Source organism: Takifugu flavidus, chromosome 7 (assembly GCF_003711565.1).
Source record: "Takifugu flavidus isolate HTHZ2018 chromosome 7, ASM371156v2, whole genome shotgun sequence".
Taxonomy (NCBI): Eukaryota; Metazoa; Chordata; class Actinopteri; order Tetraodontiformes; family Tetraodontidae; genus Takifugu; species Takifugu flavidus.
Window position 1 is genome coordinate 5,664,458 of NC_079526.1, and position 20,740 is coordinate 5,685,197.

General features: G+C 46.3%; 5 protein-coding genes across 9 annotated transcripts; 3 read left to right on the forward strand and 2 right to left on the reverse strand.

The window, feature by feature from the left end:
- Positions 1 to 2,441: 2,441 nt before the first annotated feature.
- Positions 2,442 to 4,029, forward strand: nr2c2ap (nuclear receptor 2C2-associated protein). The gene is made up of 5 exons (XM_057038171.1): positions 2,442 to 2,553; positions 2,717 to 2,807; positions 2,938 to 3,043; positions 3,152 to 3,219; positions 3,558 to 4,029. The coding sequence occupies exons 1-5, from the start codon at positions 2,516 to 2,518 to the stop codon at positions 3,678 to 3,680; spliced, it is 426 nt and encodes a 141-aa protein (XP_056894151.1). The 5' UTR covers positions 2,442 to 2,515; the 3' UTR covers positions 3,681 to 4,029.
- rfxank (regulatory factor X-associated ankyrin-containing protein) lies at positions 3,926 to 6,175 on the reverse strand. 3 transcript variants are annotated; one of them, XM_057038170.1, is made up of 9 exons: positions 5,966 to 6,175; positions 5,361 to 5,468; positions 5,116 to 5,232; positions 4,965 to 5,030; positions 4,777 to 4,877; positions 4,577 to 4,702; positions 4,440 to 4,506; positions 4,287 to 4,367; positions 3,926 to 4,205 (listed from the first exon to the last, which is right to left on the reverse strand). In XM_057038170.1, exons 2-9 carry the CDS (start codon positions 5,455 to 5,457, stop codon positions 4,153 to 4,155), a joined length of 708 nt encoding a protein of 235 aa, XP_056894150.1. In that variant the 5' UTR covers positions 5,458 to 5,468; positions 5,966 to 6,175; the 3' UTR covers positions 3,926 to 4,152. The 3 variants fall into 3 exon arrangements, with proteins under 3 accessions (XP_056894150.1, XP_056894148.1, XP_056894147.1); XM_057038168.1 differs by having other exon boundaries at positions 5,116 to 5,238; XM_057038167.1 differs by lacking the exon at positions 5,966 to 6,175 and having other exon boundaries at positions 5,116 to 5,238; positions 5,361 to 5,733.
- On the forward strand, positions 5,762 to 9,471 carry borcs8 (BLOC-1 related complex subunit 8). Of its 3 annotated transcripts, none has more exons than XM_057038172.1 (5): positions 5,762 to 5,933; positions 6,144 to 6,256; positions 6,546 to 6,610; positions 6,705 to 6,812; positions 8,474 to 9,471. In XM_057038172.1, exons 1-5 carry the CDS (start codon positions 5,897 to 5,899, stop codon positions 8,529 to 8,531), a joined length of 381 nt encoding a protein of 126 aa, XP_056894152.1. In that variant the 5' UTR covers positions 5,762 to 5,896; the 3' UTR covers positions 8,532 to 9,471. The 3 variants fall into 3 exon arrangements, with proteins under 3 accessions (XP_056894152.1, XP_056894154.1, XP_056894153.1); XM_057038174.1 differs by having other exon boundaries at positions 6,180 to 6,256; XM_057038173.1 differs by lacking the exon at positions 8,474 to 9,471 and adding an exon at positions 7,246 to 7,635.
- Positions 6,927 to 10,915, reverse strand: tmem221 (transmembrane protein 221). The gene is made up of 3 exons (XM_057038166.1): positions 10,071 to 10,915; positions 8,915 to 9,000; positions 6,927 to 8,285 (listed from the first exon to the last, which is right to left on the reverse strand). The coding sequence occupies exons 1-3, from the start codon at positions 10,367 to 10,369 to the stop codon at positions 7,738 to 7,740; spliced, it is 933 nt and encodes a 310-aa protein (XP_056894146.1). The 5' UTR covers positions 10,370 to 10,915; the 3' UTR covers positions 6,927 to 7,737.
- A 708-nt stretch (positions 10,916 to 11,623) lies between these two features.
- Positions 11,624 to 20,237, forward strand: mef2b (myocyte enhancer factor 2b). The gene is made up of 10 exons (XM_057038165.1): positions 11,624 to 11,894; positions 11,956 to 13,617; positions 16,163 to 16,238; positions 16,645 to 16,848; positions 16,943 to 17,071; positions 17,160 to 17,334; positions 17,773 to 17,912; positions 17,992 to 18,100; positions 18,316 to 18,418; positions 18,766 to 20,237. Exons 3-10 carry the CDS (start codon positions 16,185 to 16,187, stop codon positions 19,067 to 19,069), a joined length of 1,218 nt encoding a protein of 405 aa, XP_056894145.1. The 5' UTR covers positions 11,624 to 11,894; positions 11,956 to 13,617; positions 16,163 to 16,184; the 3' UTR covers positions 19,070 to 20,237.
- Positions 20,238 to 20,740: the final 503 nt, after the last annotated feature.

Here is a 20,740-nt window from a genome sequence, read left to right on the forward strand (position 1 = left end):
TTTGTATTTCAGACCTATTGATTATCTGCAGCGAGGAGCACCGTGACAAAATCTCAGCAGGAGGTCTCCATCTGTGGCAAAGCAAGTGTCAGATATTGACTATATCAGACACACACACTTGCTTATAACTCTATCTTTGTGGGGCCCTTTAATGATGTTATCCTGTACCCAGCCCATTACGTTAACCCTAACCAACCCAATTAGCTCACTAAGCCCAACCCTAACCTAAACTCTGACCTAAACCCAAGGCTAACCTCAACCTCAAACCCATGGTTTATCCCTCGTTCAGTCCTTTGAAGTTGTGAGGACCAGCTAAAATGTCTTCACTTCCCAAAATGTCTCCTCTTTACTGGTACTTAATATGTAGCAGAGTACGCCGCAGCTGACGTGAGAGACGAGTCTTCAGAGACGTTCGGAGATCATGTCAGTATTTCGGCAGGAAGATTATGTAAATCCAAAAGCAATGACAGGTGGAAATGTTGCTTTAATAAGTGGCGTCTCCAAGATTAGCAAATCAAAGGGAGGAGAACTTAAACCGGAATGTCAGGCTTGACTAGGAACATGGTGGTGGTGGTGAGAGTGCTTAAGGAAGACATGATGGCGATGATATCAGGTCACTATCAGCTGCCATCATAAAGGTGGTTCCAAAAGAGCCACAAAGACCATCTCAGTGACCACATGATGTTGATCAGTGTTGGAATACATAATGTCGGCTAAAGACAGGAGGGCCTGGACGGGGGCGGTGTGATGTCGCCTGGCGAAGCCTGTGAGAAGCCAGACGTTTCTGGGAGTGAGCGTGTAGGAGGATCTGTGTTTTGCTGGGAAAAGGGGCATTATGATATTTCTGCTCCTGAGCTGTTGAAAACCTTGAGCCACTGGGGGATTCACACCTTTGAGGCAGGATCTCGGAGGACGGTAAAGCTGTGGGTCGTCTGCATAAGAGTGAGAAAATCGATAGTGAATGAACGCAGCCCTAATCATCAACCCTGCGGCACACTGGTGGCATGCAAACTCTGTGATGTGTCATTAATGACAAATTCAGTCATTCTTTCAGAACGATAAAACATGAAAATAGATTAAATGTACTTCCCTAAATCCCCGTCTGGATCTGAGGAAGCTCAGGTAAAGTTGTGTAGTCCATCCTGTCAGATCCTGTACCGATGTCTAGTAGGGGCTACTTTGGCTAATGGGTGCCATGATCTCTGCTAATATGCACAGTTATTCAAAAGCAGCTTTTGATTATAAAATGTGCACGTGGAATATTTCTGAGGCCACTTAAGGAAACGAGGATTTCGATTTGATCAGAGGAGGAATAAATTCTCGTACACGACCGAGCTAAGGATGCTCAGTGAGGAAGGTTCTCCTGTAGCTAAACCCTCCTAACTAATCTCCTCAGACACGTGTGTGTGTGTGTGTGTGTGTGTGTGTGTGTGTGTGTGTGTGTGTGTGTGTGTGTGTGTGTGTGTGTGTGACAACTGGTGCCCCAAATGAGTATTTGAGTTACAACCTCCCTAAGGATAACAACAATAGCGAGGTCGATTGTTCAGTCTATTACACATTAGATGTGAAAACTAATCAAAATGCAGATATTTTTTTGTTGGATTAGGTCATAAACACCAACAGGATGCATTGATACAAATAGCTGAATAATCTGCCTCCGATGCAATGAAAAGAGTGACGCATGTTGTTGTGTGACTGATTCAGCTGGATCATAATACCCACAGTAGACTGTCTGTATATAATGCCTTTCCATTTCCTTCCATTATAAATTAGATCCTGAGGGGGAAAACAGACTTTTCCCATTAAAAAACAAAATAAATTCAATTTTCAAACCCCATTCTATTTATTCTCCGTTAATTACTAGGTCGTAATGGTCTGGCTGATCGATATACCTATAGCGAGGCAGAATGTCTGAATCCACTCTTTGCCATCCATTCTTATCTAACTGACCTTCCAGGAGACAAGCAGGGAGCAACAAGGTGAAGAGCTGACCCCAGCATCTGGATTGGTTTCAGCTATTATTTCTGCATAAAGATGAAGATTCTACCCACCAAAGTGCTTACATTGACAGCATAAGCAGATAACATTTTCAGATGATTAAGTATCTAGAATCCCTTTTCCAACCCGATTCTTCAAGATGTCAGTAGTATAAATCCTCAGCTTCTATTATCTATTGAACAATGTCTGTTACACCAAACGAAATTCCAATAAGACAGATACAAACAAAAATATTTGAAGTGATACTCTTTTCAATTATTTTTTAAAGTATTGTTATTATGATGGTTGAAGGTGATTACATTTTTCGACGCTTATTATGTTGTGCCCTAATCTTGCCTGTTTTGTGTTATTCTGGTAATTCTGGTTTTCCTTAGGTGAAAAACTCTTCAATTCTGTGATGGTACGCGGCTGCCATCTAGTGTCGCAAAGACAAACTTCAGCGGATGAGTGGGACTGTCGTAAAAAAGCAACGACCTACCGGCGCGCTTGACGGCAGTTTGTGTTGTAGAAAGGCGGCATGGGCTCATCATTGATATCTAACGATGTTAAAAGCTGGTGAGACTTTAAAAGATTAAAAAATCAAAAGGGGCAGTTGAAATATCTTCTAAACTTAGTGAAAGTGATTGTTACTCTCACGTAGAATAAAAAAAATGCTCATATAAAACACAGGTCAGTTCTGCGTGACAGTCAACCGAGGCTTTTTTTGGCTTGATTTCAGGGTAAGTTCGGTATTAAACAGAGATGTGAAACAGTATGGAAAGAAGTACTTGTTTGACTGCAACGAAGAAACCTGCTGGAACTCGGACCAGGTAAAACAGCTGCTTGTTAAGTCGCGTTACTTTACTGTAGTTTGCATGAAGGTGACTGTTGGTTTACGGTGGATCCACCATTGAAAACGATCCAGTCAAAAAAAGCGTCTCATCACCAGTATCTCACCAGGGTGAACGTCAGTGGGTGATCCTGGAGTTCCCCCAGTCTGTCAAGGTGTCTGAATTAAGGATCCAGTTCCAGGGAGGCTTCTCTGCTGGAACCTGCAGACTAGAAGGTAAAAGACTGCACCCTTCACCTCAGATGTGCATTTCTGATCGACTTCTCCATTTATTTCTGTCTTTCCTGTGTCAGATTTATGTAGTCTTTCACATCTTTCCTGCAGGCTGTCAAAAGGAGGGAGACTTTAATGCTATGGGCCAGTTTTATCCAGAGGACAACAACTGTCTTCAGATATCCTTCAGTCTGACTGTAACATTTGAATGTAGAAGTTTCTAGATGAGCTCAGTGTTGCTAGTTTTAAAATAAAACACAGTACACTGGATTTTGAAGACCACCGTGGCTTCAACCCTGTGAGCCATTAATGTCCTTCAGGCTGAAGGACCAGATAACTATTGACATTTCCTCACTTTTTCCTAAAAAAAAACATTTTTAGAAGAGTGTTTATGCCGACCAAAGCTGCACTTCTGAAGGTTTTCCTATTATTCCAGATTGGGTTTTTATTTTCTGAAATGTATCTGATAATATTTTCATTGATACCATTTTTATCTTGTTCTTAACTCCACACCCACAGCTTTCCCATACAGGAGGCCCCTTTGACTGACAAAGTAAAAATAATGTTTGAGAATAGTGCCGACTTTTTTGGCAGAATTATAGTTTATGCTTTGGACATCCTGGGAGAAAAAGCTTCGTGACATGTTTTTTCTCATCATGAGAGAGGAAATGACCTGAGTGGCGGGTACAGACCAGCACCGCGGCACTCGGGGAAAACATGTCGTTGCACCGCCACCTCACAGGCCGACCTGACGTGGCCTTTTATGGTATGGACGCTTTCGTGGAAATCCGATCGGAGATGGCTCGACACATTATCTCAACTTTTTTTTTTTTTAAGTTTTATAATTAACTTTTATAATTAAAGTTGAAATGTGTTGTAACAAAGTAAAATTAAGTTTTTTATTAAAACATTACAGCTCAGTGTGCAAACAAAATACCTCCATGTACAACAGACACATTATATAAAATAAACTCTTTTAAAAGAGCAAATGTAATTTCCATTTTGTACTTATTGCATTAGTTATGGGCTGTTGGGCTGATGTGTTGCAGGTTAGCGAGCTTTATCAGTTAAGTTTTCAAAGCAAACTTTCCTAGACATTTTTTAATTGAATGTTATGTTGGTGATTTGTAGAGTTTCAGGATATGGTTCTCCAACACTTTCTGAACTAGAGCAAAAAAAAAACAACATTCATTAATCCTCCCCCCATGTTAAAGCAGAATCTCTCCTCCAGTCGAAGAAGACCTACTTTTCTTATGTCCGAGGGCAAAAGCCAAGGCCATGGGGCTGTACCCAGACTCCGACTCGATGGTCATGTCCGCCCCGCTGGCTGAAACGGAGGACAGAGATCACAGTTAATAAAACACAAAGCGGGGTTTGTTGTTATGGAAAGGTTGTGTACCTAACAGAGCCTGTACACATTTGATGTGGTTTCCCCGGACAGCGTACAGAAGAGGAGTCCCACCGTTCTGAGACAAAACATAAAACTATCTTAAGATTTGGTCGATGTGATTGTATAGAGACAAAAACGCCGCGTACCCAGTCATACGTGTTGATGTCTACTCCGTGGCTCAGGAGAGACTTCACAATGTCCACATAACCCCCAGAGCTGGCCAGTGTCAGGGCGCTCTCTCGCTCCCGTGCAATTGCTTTTGGGTCTGCACCCTGAGAAGGAAAAGACAGATTTTCAGCCCAACAATGTAAAAATCATGTCAGACTGAAGCTGATTTATTTCTAACCTTGTCAAGGAGAAAATCTACTGTGCTTTTCTCCCCGAATGCCGCAGCCCACATCAGGGGCGTGAAGCCACGTTCGTCCTGTTTGTTGAGCAGTGAAGTGTCTGCAAAAATAAGGCAGAAGGAAACTACAATTAAAGGAGGGAGACAATCCGCCCAGGACTCCATTTCTGAGGGTCTGGCTTCCTCACCTTTACTCAGGTGTGCAGCCACTTCCGAGACCTCGCCTTGAGCTGCTAACTGATGTATGGACAGCGCTGATGGAAGAGTTTACACTATATTATATTTATGACACAATGTGGTGCATTACTTTACCATCAAGGCATATATTAAAGGACTTACAGTCTATTGATGCAGGGAGTAAAGTCATCTCATTCCCACGCTGCTTGTTGGTCAGACTGGTGGAGTGTTTGGACAAACACTCTTTATCCTTGTCTGTGTTCTCCGGAGACATTGGCTCTGTGACCGGCAGAAGAAAGTATTCAGTTATTAAATGAGTGACTCTGCATTCTATAAGATTAATCAAAGCAAATCACGTGACAATGTTGATATTGGAATGAGTCAATGAATGGATGGATGCAACTTACCGGTGGTCCTCTCATTGCTGGACACGGAAGGACAAACATTGTCGTCAGTTGATTGAATATTTTGGCCAGCAATGTCTTCATCATCTCTGGCTTCCATGGCCACTGAAACTATAACGCTTTTGGGAATAAACACGCGTATTCAAGCAAATACACCATGCGGTCTTTTCGTCAGACCTCACGGATGCCTAATATAAAATATGCGCCAACTTCCTTCAAGGAAAACTGAAAGTAAATTATTTGAAATCGCACAATGGGTTTTGCTCGTCTTCGGGCGATTCCATTCTTTACTGAATCAGTTAATCAAATAATAAAGATTAATCAACCGAACACGCTGTTCGGGTAGGAAGTAACTACACACAAAACGCATCGCGATTATTTAAAAGCGCTTCTTAAAAGAAAGAACTGTTTTCAATTCGGTGTTTCCGCCCGGAGTGTCGGTGGTGTTGCACACGACAACAAAAACAAGGAAGAAGCAAAAATCAGCTGATCCGCCGTACTGCTGCATCGTTCCGTTTATACTTTTGCCTTCTTTTATAATGGAGGACCAGGAGATGCAGCTAAAAGTCAGACGAGGTAATTATTAATTATGATAAAGCAGGACTTACCGCATTGTTGCCGTGCAGAAGCGATGAACGCGCTAACTGCTATGAGTCCTGCTCAGCGGCTCAGCGGATAATGCTCATCTTGAGGGGTATTTCCCCACGTCCTCTGTTGTTTTCCTTCATTCGTTATCACCAAGGCTTGTTTACTTTATGCGATTTCTTTGTCTCTTTGATTCTGCAGTTACTGACAAATTCACGGAGAGTATGTATTTTCTAGCTAATGAGCCGTCAATGGCTCTCTACAGACTGCAGGAACACGTCAGAAGGTCCCTACCAGAACTGGTGCAGCATAAGGTAAACTGGTTGAGTCTTTGATTCATCTAAACGCAGATAAACTCACTATAATTATCGGTTAGAACACTCATCGATCTTACAGTTTGAAGGAATGAGTAGTTAAGTTTTGAATAAACGCATCTTTAGATGAGTTTCCTGAATGCCTCACAAACAAATTAAAAAATATATATATAAATTCGGATTTTGTCTGTTTCCCTTGTAAATTTTGGAATTCTTTTTACACATCTGGTGTTAATGGCTGAATTTCTCGTCGAATCCAGTCATTTTTATAACCGTGTCTCCCACACAGACGGATATGCAGAGCTGGGAGGAGCAGAGTCAGGGTGCCATCTACAGTGTAGAATATGCTTGCAGGTGAGATGATGCATGTACCTGCACATTCGGAGAGTCCTACTATCTTGACTACTAATGCCTTCATTGATATCTTTGATTTATTTATTTTTTGCAGCGCTGTGAAGAGCATGACAAACAGCAGCATGTATTTCAAAAATATTGACAGCCTTCTGCGTCAAGCCATTAGCATGAAGGAACAGATCAGCAACGCTCAGGGACGCAGGTAGGAATCAGCAGTCGTGCTGTTATTGTTCACTCACCAGACAGTCTGTCACTTGTGCACAAAAACTAAGAAGCCCTTAATCACCGTTAAAGAGTGACTGTCAATCAAATGTGATTCTGTTTCTCCAAATGTATTTATTTCTTATAAACTCCACTAAGAGTACAAATCTACCCCTCAAAATGTCAAAGAAAATGGTTCATTTGTGAGAGGGATGGTTATTTTTGGAGATTAATTGTATTACAGTGAGTGGTTCAGCTAGATTCATATATTTCTTTTTTTTTGGTTCCTTCATTTCCTTGTGTCTGATCATTTACATTTCATTTTTTCATTTATGTTCATTTCATTCATTATACATTACTGTGAATTTTGTGGTTTTATGTTTTGTCTGTTGTTTTTTATTATAATCCTCCGATGATGTGCTGCCCTCTCCCAGCCCCCATGTCTCTGCTCCATCCACTTCATCATGACCTGAGTTTAGACATGTCAAAGGTTAGTAGCTCTAACAGATATGATGCCATCCCATCCAGACATGTAACGTAAGCTTCTTAATCAAAAGCCCTCTTGCATTGCACATTGTTTTTGATTCCTTATGTCAAAAATTCTCTGTTCTAAACTGGTTTATGCCCCACAAGTCGCCATGAGGTCATTTTGAACAACAAAACCAACATCCGTGTATTAAATTTGGCATAAATCCACCACATTCAGCAGAACAAAGTATTTACATTAACACAACAAAAGCTATAATCTGCCAGATATGTATTTGAGAAGCATTTTTGTGACATAATTGTTTCAAATGAAAAAAAAACTACAGATTACACAAAAATATATGTACTGGTGAATTTAGTTCAAAACAGAAATGCTTGAAAAACATGAACATTTTCCTTTGTAACATGGAGTTAAACGTCTTTGTCAGTGACCGAGAGTTTCACACTAGAGTGGAGTCCTTAGCTGAAATCCCTGACTTGCGAGCGAGAACACTCCTCATCTCATTGTTGACGCCGTTCCAGGGTTTAGCCTGGGCCTGCAGGAGCGCAGATTCAGTAGACAGGGTCCTGTGCATCCGGGGGTAGCTGCCACCGCTGCCGTAGCCTTCCTTGTCGCTGGCGTGGGATCCGTCAGGGGAGTACTGCTGCTGCGGCTCCCGCTGTCTCGGGTTGCCACCGTGAGAATGGGGCACGGAGTGTTGGAGGTGAGACTGAGAGTGGTGGAGGTGAGACTGGCTGCGGTGCATTCGCGGCTTGTCCGCGCCTATTTTGAGCTCGCATGGTCTGGAGACCGCTGCGCTGCTGCCGCCGTGGTCGTTCCGGTAGAGGGTGTCAAGGTGGTCACCGTGACGACGCTTAGCACCCAGAGATGCTTTGACCAGTGAGTGGATGACGACAACCAGTATGATTGGGATCCCGGAGGAGAGTATGCACGCGCCGGCGATGCCCGTCTCCGCCTCGAATACCAGCAGCATAAAGATGGCCATGGCTAAGGGAGAAAAACAACAGTATTTATATGGAGACACAAATACATGGGCAGCTGGTATTTACTGCAGTTTGTTCCTAAAAGACAGAATGCCAGGGTATTTTTTTGTTTCCTGTAGTTGTTTTTTTAAAATGAATGTGTGGTGAAATAATGGCCAACTTTTCTGAACTTTGTTCTTTGTTCAATTGTAGGAAGAGGACCACGGACTCGGGGTTAGCAAAAGACGGGGGGGAGAGGCACAGCTCTTGAATGTGACGCGACTTCCTGAGCCGGTCCCGCCTTCACGGTCCTTCACTCGACAGCAGGGTCATGAGGGTGACACCACCTAATTGCAGTGGAGCCGCTGCCTCCAGGGAAGCCCACAAACGCGCCGATGAGTGTCAGGTTCACATTCATAAACACTTAAATCACGGATGCTGTTCAAAGATGGTATTGTTCTCTCAGCCTCGTTGGACAGAAAGAAGTGAAAGCAGCTGGATTGGCTCAGAATCTCGTGTTTAGAATCCACCGAATAAGCCACCTTAAATTTACCATACATGCAAATATGAAAGATAGACAGAGGAATAAACACATCGATGTGTAAGACCGCCCACAGAAAAGCTCGCCAGACACTACAATCCAGCTTTTCTCACCTGCCAGATAGACGCACACCCCGAGGCAGAACAGTCCGATAGCCACGTGCCGCACAGCTCTGCTGTCCAACAGGAACCAGTCTGCTCTGTGAACCCAATCATTCAGCTCAGCAACTGGTGTTTTCACATTAGGGCGTAAATTACAGCAGTCATGCAACAAAATTCTTTCCATTTTTCTATTTTTTTTGCCTCAAAGACGCTTGTTTTCTGCTCTATCAGTAGAGTTCTGAAACGTTGGACTATTATGGGTATGTTTGGCTCTGTGGCATTTTTTGTGAAACGTATTAGTCATGTTTCCTTGGAATGCCCCCTCTGTCAACAGGGAGGTCCTGAGGAGGGAGGTCTGCCGCTGGGATTTGTAAACTGACGTGGGAAAGGTTCAGTTAGAGGCCGTGTGCTGGCTGCATAATAAGAACAAGGCCATTGTTTAGATGGGGAGGGGGGGGGGGGGGTGCCTCTGCATCCTGAAACAAGGGGAAGGCTCTTTTATGCATCTGAAACTGTTTTGTTTGGGTTTTTGGTTTGTTTTTCTCCTCAATAAAAGTTAAACTGGTCAACCAGGATCTTATGCTTTCAATCCAGAGCCGTTTACGATGTGGTTGGGTGGGTTTAAAGCAGAAATGGCTTAGTAGATATTAGGTTTCTATTTTAACAAGCAGTGCTTTGTTACTGTGTAAATATGCAGAAAATATGCTGGGATGCAATGCAAAACCTCACAATTACTTTTCTTAAAAAGCTCAGTTTAAAGTGGGGGCGGTATAAAATGCTCAATTATTGCACTTAAATTCATATGAATGTGTTTTTTAAATAAAATAATAGAGTGCAATTTGTATTTTATGGTCTTTGGTAGAAATGAAGCATTTGTGCTTTTTAAGCACCTAGCAATAAGAGACTAGTAAAAGTAGCTAATAGCTTCAGGCTTATTGACTTAAGCAATAATTGTTTTCATTTTAAATGATGGCTATTTCTCATTATCAAAGTTTAAAAAGTAAAAGAATGTTTCGTTTCGTTGTCGAGGGCCTCAAACGGCTGCGCATTAATATCAAAAATGTAACGTGACCACAGGTGCATTTAGGCCTGAGGTCCGGCGGCGGCCGCGCATGAACGGACCTTTCTTCTTTTTTTAGTGGACACAAACTACAAGCGGGGTAATTACCTGTCAGCGTCCTGCTCTCCTCTGCAGACCTCTGTGGAAAAGTAGCCGTGGAGCAGACAAACCACCGCGGAGCTTAAATGGAGGCTAAGAGAGAGGGCAGAGAGCACCGCGGCCACCGGCGGAAGGACGGGCCAGATGTAGTCCGGGATGACCGAGGCGCTGCGGGGAGACTCCTTCACCGCCGCCGGCTGAGACCGGAGCTGGAAAATCAGGATAACCGACAAAACGGACATGACGGCCGACAAGATCCCCAGCAGAGACAGGACGACCAGAGTTCTTTGGCTGTACTTGAGCGACATCTTTGTTTCCCCGTCGAGCGGGTTTCTCCCGAGATTAAACGCCCCCCACTTGTTGATCCGGCCACATTTACTCCCCGACCAAGTGCGCTGGCACGTCGGCGCGTTTTAAAAGTTCGCTCCGGGATGCATTCTTGCGTCCTCGCCTCGGGTTGCGCTGCGGCTCGTTGTCGTCGCGGAGAGCCCCGCTGCCTCCTCCGACCATGTGATGGCTTTAGAGCCTCAGATTAAAAAGTTCGCTGCAACAATGGACTTACTTTTTTTCTCCTGGATCCCTGGAAACAATGTGTAAACGCGCTCCGGGGAGAGGCCGAATCCCTGTGACCAAACGCAAACCCCGCTGACGGCACAGCCCCCTGCAGCCCTAATTCAACTGCCTTTTTACAATTAGAACTTGCACAATAGAGCAGCAGACTGGAGATGACTAAATAATCTCCCTATGACAATTCAGATTAGCCCGTTTATGACGCGTTGGTGTAGCCTCCTCATAAAGTGATTAAAGGATTACAGTGGCTCTTTTTATCTGACTGGTGAATTACTCCCCAGAACCAGGCACACACAAGCGTCGTGCAAAATAATCCCAGAATGAGGTGAAAATAGATTTGGGGTTGAAATCTACAACTAAACTGGCTGTTGGGAGACGGGCCCATTGGTAAACTGGAGAATTTGCAGCTCGGGTCAAGTTACTTGACCCCTTTTTTTATTGTTGAGAAGCCCTTTATTCTTAGTCCAGTTTCCCCCACACGCCCTGAATCTCATTAACATTTCATTTGTTGCTACGGCAACATTCACCATTGCCCTGAACACGCAGGTACGCAACAAACACACACTCAGATCATCCAACTATCGGGTCCAGAACTGATCATAGGGTTGATTTGATTGTGTTGAATCCCGTGTGAACTACCTAAAACTACAGAAGACAAACATCTTGACGGTTTCTCCTCTGCTTCAGCGTCTTATCTTCTAAACAGAGGCCGCACGTCAGCGGTTTTGTCCCTTGGTGAGTTCAGATGTGCACAGATAAGTCTATCGCCCGTGAGCAATTGAGCTCACACGTTACCCTGACCAGGAATGCTATTTCTGAAGTCGGCTGCCTCACCACACGCGCCCAAAAAAAAAAAAGGGCCGAGGCAAAAGCAGAAGTGAGAAGTTTCAAGAAATTAAAAAAGAGAGAGAGAGAGAGACGATAAGGAGGCTTCTCTTCGATTCTCTTCTTGTTTCTCATCGCCTTTAGTGGCTCAGGGAGCCTCCTTAAGGGAGCCTCCTTAAGGGAGCCTCCTTAGCCCCTAAAGGTCAGGTTTAGGCGCCGGGTTCCCCTCCAGCTGCAGGTGCTGGCGCTGGTGTATCTGCAGCGTTTGCAATGGTCTCTGTTGGGTTTTGGGCCCGTGCAGGTGAATCCTGGGAGACGCTGCAACAGTCTGCAGGGACGTTGCTAACTATTGCATCAGATGCACAGTTTGGGGATCTCATTTGTGTTATGTTTATCTTCGTGTGTGTGTGTGTGTGTGTGTGTGTGTGTGTGGTGTGTGTGTGTGTGTTGTGTGTGTGTGTGTGGTGTGTGTGTGTGTGTGTGTGTGTGTGTGGGACAGAGCGACAGAGACAGTGAGACTAATGATCCGTGGTAATAATTTGGCACTATTATTTTTAGTCCAACATTGTGTCACATACCAGAAATAGGAAATAATGCGGCCCGTGCTGGGAATCGGCTCTAGTACATCTAAGAATATATGAAGCTGACGCTGCGTCTGATCTGCGTTGGTGTCGAAGCCGTGATTTTCTCAGCATTTCGTCAGTCTCAGGGATCATTTGCAGGCAAAATCCAAACGGTGGGAATTCCTGGGCTGCCTGTTATTCTTTAATCTTTAAACGCTTTAAATGTGTTTTTTTAAAATTGATTAACACACAATTTGATCTAAACCCACACCTATTGAAACAATTGAATATGTTTGTTTTCAATGATATTTTCCTTAATTATTATTATTTTACTTTTATACTTTTTCAGTATTTTTTTAATTATTGATGGAACTTGAGGTCCTGGATCAGTGCCATTAATACCAGCGCAGCATCTGAGGTGTCACATGACTGATTTCTGTTTGACCTATTGACCTGTGAAGGTTAATAACGCAGGACAGGACTCTGCTGCTGTCGCCTCACACCCCTCCAAAAATGATCGTACCGACATGAAGGAAACATTAAACTCAAAGGGAAGACGTGAGCGAGACACAAAGGTGCGTCTACGACGAGGCGGCCCGACCCACGTTAGTGCTCACGGCCGTTCCTGAGAAGGTCGGTGGGTTTCCTCGTGCACAAGGCTCCAGCAACCATCGCTGTGGTGAACATCTGCTGCTGCTGCGCCACACAGTTGTGCTCCTTACAGGATGGACGGGGACGTGGGGACGTCTTTTCTGGCAGATCCCTCTTAATTCTGGGTTCAAATCTCCTCAGTGGTGCAACGGCTTCAGGGTTCTTGGGGTTCAGGAAGCATTCATGAGCACTTTGGGGGGGAGGTTCTCACTTTAGAGCCACAATAATAGGTCTGAAGCCCCAACCATAGCAAATAAATAAATAAAAGCTGGGTAGAATTATAAGCAGAAACGAATGTGTAATTATAGCTTTAGCGCCATTTCAGGGTGGACACGAGGGCGATTTGTCCTGTTTTATTCCCCCTCTCGACCTCCAAAAGTTACAGAATCCTCACGATCCTTTAGAGTGCTGATCAGTTGTTGTTTTTTTTTAGCTGTTTACAGATTAGAGGTTCACGTATTTTATTTTATTTGCTAAATGCTGGTTTTAAACTGGCAAAGCGAGAATTTGATGGGATCATGTAACCAAGCGTCCTACACTAAACATCTCAATGTTCTGACACCTCAGTCGTTGAATAACATTGTCTGCGTTTAGAGACGGAATCAGCAGAGCGATGTGACCTGCGCTGACCCCCCCCCCCAGCCCGAGCTGACCGGTGCGCCGGAAGGCGGGCGGAGGTGAACCCGTTTGTCCAATTACGCGGTGGGGAAGGCGGTGATGCGCGGTGGCAGAGAGGCGGGCTGCAGCCGCCAGCTGTTGGAGAGCTGCGCTCCTGAGCCATCGGCTGCTGCCGCTACCAGATTCGCTTCTACTTCTGCTGCATCTGGCCAGAAGCTCCGAGGCGCGACTCCACACCTCCCGGCTTGAGCCTCTTTATCCGGCTTCTCCCGCCTGCTGCCGCGGTTGGAACCACGCAGGCGCTCGGATCGAGTCCAGCTCGTCCACAGGTGAGACCAGGTGTCGGTTTTCAATTGTGTCTCTCTATTTTACAGCAGATTGTGTTTAATCCTCCTGGGTTCTCTGCTTCTTTTGCTTGTCCTACCTGTTGCTGCGCCACTGAAAGGCGCAGCTATATTAGACAGAGATGCTTGGTAACTCAGACACCGGCGGATCTATTCTTACAGCGATTATTTTGAATGTCAGCAATTTATTGGACCTAATTGTCAGCAGCGTCTTTTTTAAGCTATGTATTTTAAACAGGTTTTATTTTGGGCTCTATTGCACAACACAAACCACTGAAGAGACCATTCAAATGTGCAATTTTTTACATATTTGACTTTCTCTCTCTCTCTTCAATGATAATTGTTCAGAGTTAGTCATTCCTCCCGACATTCTGGTCTTAAAAATAAAATTAAAAAAAAAATCCAAGCACTTCAATTATCCCCTGCTAACATTAGACGTTTCTCTCAAGGCCCGCTGAGTTCACGCACCGTCTGACCCCGGCCATCACGCCCAGATGGAGCTCGGGCACGTTTGTTTAACCTGACCGGGACACTTTATCATTAAGCACACACCAAACGCAACCTTTATTGCGTGAAATGAGTTACAGCAGCTGCTTCCTCTTTTTTTTAACAACACAAATCTGTGCATATGGGGTGTTCCAGGGAAATTTAAGAGTTCTTTTAGGCCGGCGCACTTTTTTTTCCTCTGCGGAGGCCCAGTGGCACAATTTAATGTGCTGAGATGCCTCAGTGAGAATATCAGCCTTTATTCCAGCACACTGAAGCACTGGTTGCAGAACTATGCCTCACGGATGATGATCCATGAGGCATTAAAGTGGTCTGGCACCAATTCTTGCTGCTGTATTCCATGTTTGCTGATCCAAAAGTAGAAAATGTCATCTTAGCAAGTTAGCTTCTTTGGCTAATATTTATCGAGAGTATCAGTACTTTACTCAGCGTAATAACTTCGCATGTTGCTGCCTGTTTTCTGCGGGTTGGTACAAAACTCCCGCGTAGTGTCTCTCTTTTGTTTTTCCCACCGCCTCACCTCGGGGAGAACATCCGACGAAGGCGCCGGCATTCCCTGCAGGAGCGTCGGCCCCCGGGGAACGCTAGCGGCGTGCAATCATTGCACACTTCCAAGGCTTCTCTTCTGCACGCTGTGACCTGGTGTCCACGCTGAGAGACTTTCAACATGCCAGGGTCGTCCCCTTCCTCTAAATCTGACCCCCCTGTGCCTCCAACGACAGTTGTCGTGCGGCTCCAAAATTAGCCGACGCGCGGCCGCTTTTCTGCGCATCCTTGTCAGACCTGTACGAAAACCACATTCAGCTTTCTCAAGCGCCACACCCTCTGGCTGGAGGTGCAGCTATATTTACTGCAGTCATGTGCTTAATGCTGCGCTGTCTGTGGCGCTAGTACATTTGCTCATAACTGCGAGCTGGGGGAACTTTGTCTAAAGATAAAGATCTCCCAGTTTAGAGCACTTCCCTCCACTCACCCCTGACAGAGTTTGGTACGAGGCTTTGTCGCCTCTCCTCGGTTTAATTCTACAACTATGGCAGCTGTTGGCGTCCCGGTGCGCCTTGTGTCCGCAGCAGACGTGCCAGGGCTTTATAAGGTAATAATGGGGGGGGCAAAAGAGGTGCATTACTCCAGAAATGCCCCACTTGCCCGCATGCCAAGTTTACGTTGAGGGACGGCAGGCACTTGAGGGGTCGTGGGAACACGGGCGCCATATCCGCTCAGGCACCATCAGGAGGGCCTAAATATAGAGAGGACCAATGCACGTCCAGGGTTTAGGGGAAAACCAGTAAAAAGCTCCTCTGGGCTTTGAGGAAACACTGGTGCAGGTCAGCCGGGTCAGAGCGGCGCTCAAAGCCTGAGCCGTTAGCCGAGCGTCAGGTGGAGGCGTCTCACCGAAACGACACCGGTGTCACCTTCACCCCCACTGGCCAGCAGAAGAAAATGAGGGGGGGTGTGAAAAATGGCCGTTCTCAGGCCAGGCGCCATCCATCGTCCCGCTCCACAACCCCTGTGTTGTTGTTCTCCTCTGCATGAGAGAGGAGTGGGTGGTTCACAGCTCCAGCAGCCGGCTCACAAACGCACCGTCTTCCTTCCACTCGGCTTCTTCGGCTGCTGCTGATGAACTTTTGAAAGGAACCGATCAGGTATTTTTAACCACGTCTCCCGGGGCCACGCGGTGCGGTTTGAGCTGCTGGCCCGGGGTAACCCAGACTGAGGGGGTGTCAGTCTGTGTGCACTACATTCACTAAATTTAGACCGCAACTCCTCATGCTGGTATAAATACCCCCCCACACACACGCGCACACAGACCCACAGACACACACATAAAAACCCCAGCGAGGGTTAAGGGACGTCATCGCCGCCCGAGCTCGAAAAGCCACATTTTCCCACAGAATAACAGCAAATGTACAGAATATTTGCGATGCTGCTGTGGTGGAACGCAGCAGCAGCAGCATCAGGGGGGGAAATGTATGAAATAACAAGCTCTGAGTGAGAGGCTCCATTTCCATGTGCTCTTCTACAGGTGTTTTGGTGTCACACAGAAAATGGGAAGAAAGAAAATACAGATCTCTCGTATCCTGGACCAGAGGAACCGCCAGGTGGGCCAATGAGCTATTTTAATATATTCATATCAGGACAAGAGTGTGTGTTGGGTTTATTTATGTTTATAGTGTGATTCTGTACAATTTCTTCATTCTGCTGGTGACATTTATACTTTCCAATGAATTAAATCACAGATGCAATCTGTAATTAAAATTCTAATTAAATGGGCATTTATTTAGTTTGTTTAATTAGCCTTTTAATCAGAATTTTAATCGTAACACAGAATGAATCTATGATTTAATTCATTGCACGTGTTTAATAATGACTATTATGTTGGTAAATGCTAAAAATTCTATTTAAAAAAATATCCTTCAGCTTTTTTCCTTTTTTTTGCTGGATTTGAACCTTAAATCCTTTAAAATGGATTAACTACTGAATGAGAAGGCCCCTGTTCCCCCGCAGGTGACCTTCACCAAGCGCAAGTTCGGCCTCATGAAGAAGGCGTACGAGCTGAGCGTGCTGTGCGACTGCGAGATCGCCCTCATCATCTTCAACAGCACCAACCGCCTCTTCCAGTACGCCAGCACGGACATGGACAAGGTGCTGCTCAAGTACACCGAGTACAGCGAGCCGCACGAGAGCCGCACCAACACGGACATCCTGGAGGTAGGCACCGGCACCCCGGAGGACGAGGAGGAGGAGGAGGACCGGGTCACCGGGTTGTTTTGGGATTGCTAACTGTCCGCTGTATCCGCCTCAGACTCTGCGTAGGAAGGGTGTGGGTCTGGAAAGCTCGGAGCTGGACAGTGAGGAGAGCATGCAGGTGTCTCCTGACAAATACCCCCTGGGCGAGGGCGTGGACCTGTCTGTGGCTCGCCAGCGCTTCTACGTCAGTCCGCTCACGCCACTCAAGCCTTCGCCGGCCTAACGAGCTCTCTGTTGACCTCTTCTGCTTCCATCACGCTTTTCTTCTTCAGGCGCCGTCGCTCCTTTCTCCGGAGACCCAGTTCCTGGTGTCGACGGGCGGCGAGAACGGCGTCCAGAACTGCGGCGGCTCCAGCGTGGCGCCCCACAGAGCTGCGGGCTTCAAGCCTCTGGGCTCCAGGCCGGGCTCCATCAGCCCCGCTGCAGCGTTCATGACCCCACACTCAGGCGAGTCGACCGTGACGCTCTCATCACACGTTTCATCCGTTGACAGCGCTCAAATCGAACCTACGCGGCAGCTTCGCTGTGAGCCCGGCGAGACGCTGGCGTGCTGATGGAGGGGTTCACATGTGAACTCTGTGCAGCTGGTTACGACCTCACAGGAAGTGTGTGTGTTTTCTGAAACTAACCCTCCACTCACACAGGCTGTTCTGCGGTTTGCACAAACATAACACCTGACAGTTAATATCAGCCCTTCCTCTCGGTGCCTCTGTGGACGCTAGTTAGAAACCAGCCTTGCTCAAGGGTCCAGAAGGGTCAGATATTGCAGGCTGAAAGGAGGAGTTCTTCCCAGGTGTGGACGCCGCCGCCGCTTCCGTGGGCGTCGTTCCTCTGTGACTGAAACAAACTCTCTTCCACTTCCTGCCCCCGCCCCTCTCTGCGCAGGTATCGGCTACTCCATGTTTTCCCACGGCGGCCTGAATCGGTCGCTGGACATGAAAAGCCCCCCTCCTCTGAACCTGGGCAGCGAGAACCCGACAGGAGACGCCGCGAGCCAGGCGACGCGCGTCAGCCACGGCTCGGCTGTACGTAGCCACCGCAGGCCTGCGTAGAGCACCGGAGAGGATAAACGGTCATTTTGTCTTTTGTCTGTGTGCCGAGCAGAGAGGAGTCCTGTACGGGGGCCTGCACGGCGGCAGCTCCATGGTGGCCAGGGCGGGGCTGCTGGGTCACAGCTTTGGAGGTTATGGCTTCCCGTCACAAGGAACCTCGGGTACGTCTGGGGGGGGGGGTGGTGTTTGAGTTGTGAATCTGGCTACATTCTGCATGTATTTGTCCACCATCTTGTGTTGGATTCCATTTCACTTGACCTTTGCAGGCCTTTTTAAAAAATCTTCTTTTAAATTACACTTCTGACTACAAGAGAATACATCGTGGTGCTTCATACATACAGGTTTTAATTTAAACCCACATCTTTTGTCCTTGCAGAGTTCAGCCAGCCTGGGTTCTATCACACAGTTAATCTACAGCGAGGAGCGGTGAACCCCTGGCAACAAGCGTTATCGCTGCAGGAGCCTCATATAAACCCAGGGTGAGCTCATGCATCTGGATGTCCAGCACATCCGCGTGGATCCAACACAGATGGATTCATTATTCACTCCTGTTGTGCGGCCTTTGGTCATTAAAATGATAAAAACAAAACAAAACTTAAACATGCAAGCATGTGCAGAAGGAAAACCTTTTTGGTTAGGCCAGCCCTGAGCTCCATGCTAATAGCTAATCTCACCTAATGCTATTAATGCTGCTGTTTCTTCTTCTACTACCAGCTGCTAATTATGTTTAAATGTTGCTAAAATGGCAGATAAATAGTAGATGGACTCTGAATTCATAAATCTAAAAAAAAACTTTATATACACGCTTTCTCTGTCCCATTCCCAGTATGTCCAGTGGGGGGTGCTCTTTCCCCTCCCAGTCCTGCACTTCGACCCCTCCACATGTGCCCTCCCTCAACCTCAGCATCAAATCAGAGCACAGCTCCCCCGAGCACATATCCTCCCCCACCTCCCCCCCTCTGCACCACCTCGGGCAGCATTCTCCCAAGAGTCATTCAGCCCGCTGCAGCCCTCCAGAAGCCGGCGTGGCCAATGAGGCGAAGGAGTTCCCCAAAGTGGGCTACCTGCACGAAGACGACAAGGGGCAGAGGCTCAGGCAGCTAGAGATAAGCGACGGGTGGCAGAGATAGCCAGAAGATCGCCTCCTCCCCCCTGACCCCTGACCGCCCCCTCTCCCTGATATCTTTGGTCGTCAGCAGAACGTCTCCTCACACAGAGCTGGTCTCACCTGCAGAAGCTTCTTCTCTCCCTGATCCCACGATGAGAGACGGAGGAAACAGAATTCTGCTTTTCTTCTCTTTTTCGTAGCTTTCGTTCTTTTTTCCAGCGGGGATTTTCTCTGAGTTTGCCGAGTGAAGTGCGGCAGCGCATCAGGACCAGCTGAACCCGCCGTCGCCTCGCACGCCAGCCCCCCACGCCCAACGGCCTCACTCGTATAAGCTTAGAAGTGCAGTGCAAAGTTTGTAATCTATACTATATAGTCGCTCCACGTTACCAACAAATTGAATTGGGAAACAGCGTTTAGGGTCAGGGAGCATTTGAAATCCCACCCAGCCAATCAGGAATCACATCACAGGAGTACAACTGGCTTCTTTTAGTAATAATAAATCATTTGTATTTCCAACGAGCCCAAACAGTCCAGTGTAATGCGAAAATCATGCTTTTGCAATTGTTCATAAAAGACTAGTTTACCCTGAAGCCAGATTCATTGGAACACATTGCAGGATGGATAGAGAGGAAAGGAAAAACAACCAAAATGTAAGAGCAGCTTCATGTGGGAAGGTCTCTGCCCCACAAGATAGTTAATAATATTAAAACTGCAGTTAAATTTTGTTGAGGACTGTTTGATAAATGCAAAGCATAAACACAGAGGTGTGCAGCTCTCACCAAGCTTTACTGCCGACTGTCATTATTGTTTAAAACAAATATACACGTGTAATGATTCTATTTTGTAAATGAATGTTTTACTGCAATTTCGTAGAGCACTGCGGTCTGAATGAACTTCCTCTTTTGGCCACCAGGGGTCGCCCTGTGTCCTTTAATGAGAGCAGCGTCGACGTGCGTGATTAATGTCATTAATGTGCGTGTTAAGACACAGGGTTAGAAGCTCGGCACAGATATTCAGTTGACCTCAAGAGCTGCTGTGGAATCAACCCTTTAGGTTCGTTTCTAATGCATGAAAAGCAAAACTATGTACTGACGTTTTGGGTTGATGTTTGTTAGGTTTGCTGAACAGAGGCCGATTTTTATTTGACTTTTTGTTGTGATTCCTTTGAAGTAAAACTGGTTTGATTCGTACGATTGGTCCTGTTGTCCTTTTGACCTTTTGACCGTTGTCAGTGATTCTGTTTTCGATCACACAGCGTTTGAGGTTCCGCTGTGCTTTCATGTGTCCATTTCTTCTTTTTGCAGTTTCACTTCAATTCTGTCTTTTGAACACACACTTCCTCATTATCATGCCTGGCCCCTCACGGAAGGCTCTGTACGCAGCCGCCAAATGAACATTTGAAAGCTTTGAGACGGAGAGGCCCATTTGACACACACCCATGATTTTCTCCACCTCTGTGCAGCATCTCAGAGGCTGAGCAGAGTCCTGCTCCGCCTCCGCTGACTCTCCTCCCCAAATAAAGACAGACTGTGAGTGACTGGGGTCACGTCTGGTCTCATCCCAGGGGAGAGGCTGGCCCAGTCTGCAGGCCATGTCTGGGTCCTCTCTCTCTCTCTCTCTCTCTCACACACACACACACACACACACGTTGGTTACCGGGGCCACAGATCAGACGGTGGTGCAGCTAATTCAT

Coding starts and splice junctions, on each gene's coding strand:
- nr2c2ap (XM_057038171.1), top strand. CDS start 2,516: ATGGGCTCATCATTGATATCTAACGATGTTAAAAGCTG. Junction 2,554..2,716: donor TCTAACGATGTTAAAAGCTG/GTGAGACTTTAA, acceptor GCTTGATTTCAG/GGTAAGTTCGGTATTAAACA. Junction 3,044..3,151: donor TGGAACCTGCAGACTAGAAG/GTAAAAGACTGC, acceptor TCTTTCCTGCAG/GCTGTCAAAAGGAGGGAGAC.
- rfxank (XM_057038168.1), bottom strand. CDS start 5,457: ATGGAAGCCAGAGATGATGAAGACATTGCTGGCCAAAATATTCAATCA. Junction 5,031..5,115: donor ACTCCCTGCATCAATAGACT/GTAAGTCCTTTA, acceptor CTCTTCCATCAG/CGCTGTCCATACATCAGTTA. Junction 4,206..4,286: donor TGCCCTCGGACATAAGAAAA/GTAGGTCTTCTT, acceptor TTTTTGCTCTAG/TTCAGAAAGTGTTGGAGAAC.
- borcs8 (XM_057038172.1), top strand. CDS start 5,897: ATGGAGGACCAGGAGATGCAGCTAAAAGTCAGACGAG. Junction 6,611..6,704: donor AGTGTAGAATATGCTTGCAG/GTGAGATGATGC, acceptor TATTTTTTGCAG/CGCTGTGAAGAGCATGACAA. Junction 6,813..8,473: donor AGCAACGCTCAGGGACGCAG/GTAGGAATCAGC, acceptor GTTCAATTGTAG/GAAGAGGACCACGGACTCGG.
- tmem221 (XM_057038166.1), bottom strand. CDS start 10,369: ATGTCGCTCAAGTACAGCCAAAGAACTCTGGTCGTCCTGTCTCTGCTG. Junction 9,001..10,070: donor GGAGAGCAGGACGCTGACAG/GTAATTACCCCG, acceptor TTGGGTTCACAG/AGCAGACTGGTTCCTGTTGG. Junction 8,286..8,914: donor GGTGTGCGTCTATCTGGCAG/GTGAGAAAAGCT, acceptor TTTCTCCCTTAG/CCATGGCCATCTTTATGCTG.
- mef2b (XM_057038165.1), top strand. CDS start 16,185: ATGGGAAGAAAGAAAATACAGATCTCTCGTATCCTGGACCAGAGGAAC. Junction 16,849..16,942: donor CCAACACGGACATCCTGGAG/GTAGGCACCGGC, acceptor TATCCGCCTCAG/ACTCTGCGTAGGAAGGGTGT. Junction 17,072..17,159: donor TGGCTCGCCAGCGCTTCTAC/GTCAGTCCGCTC, acceptor TTTCTTCTTCAG/GCGCCGTCGCTCCTTTCTCC.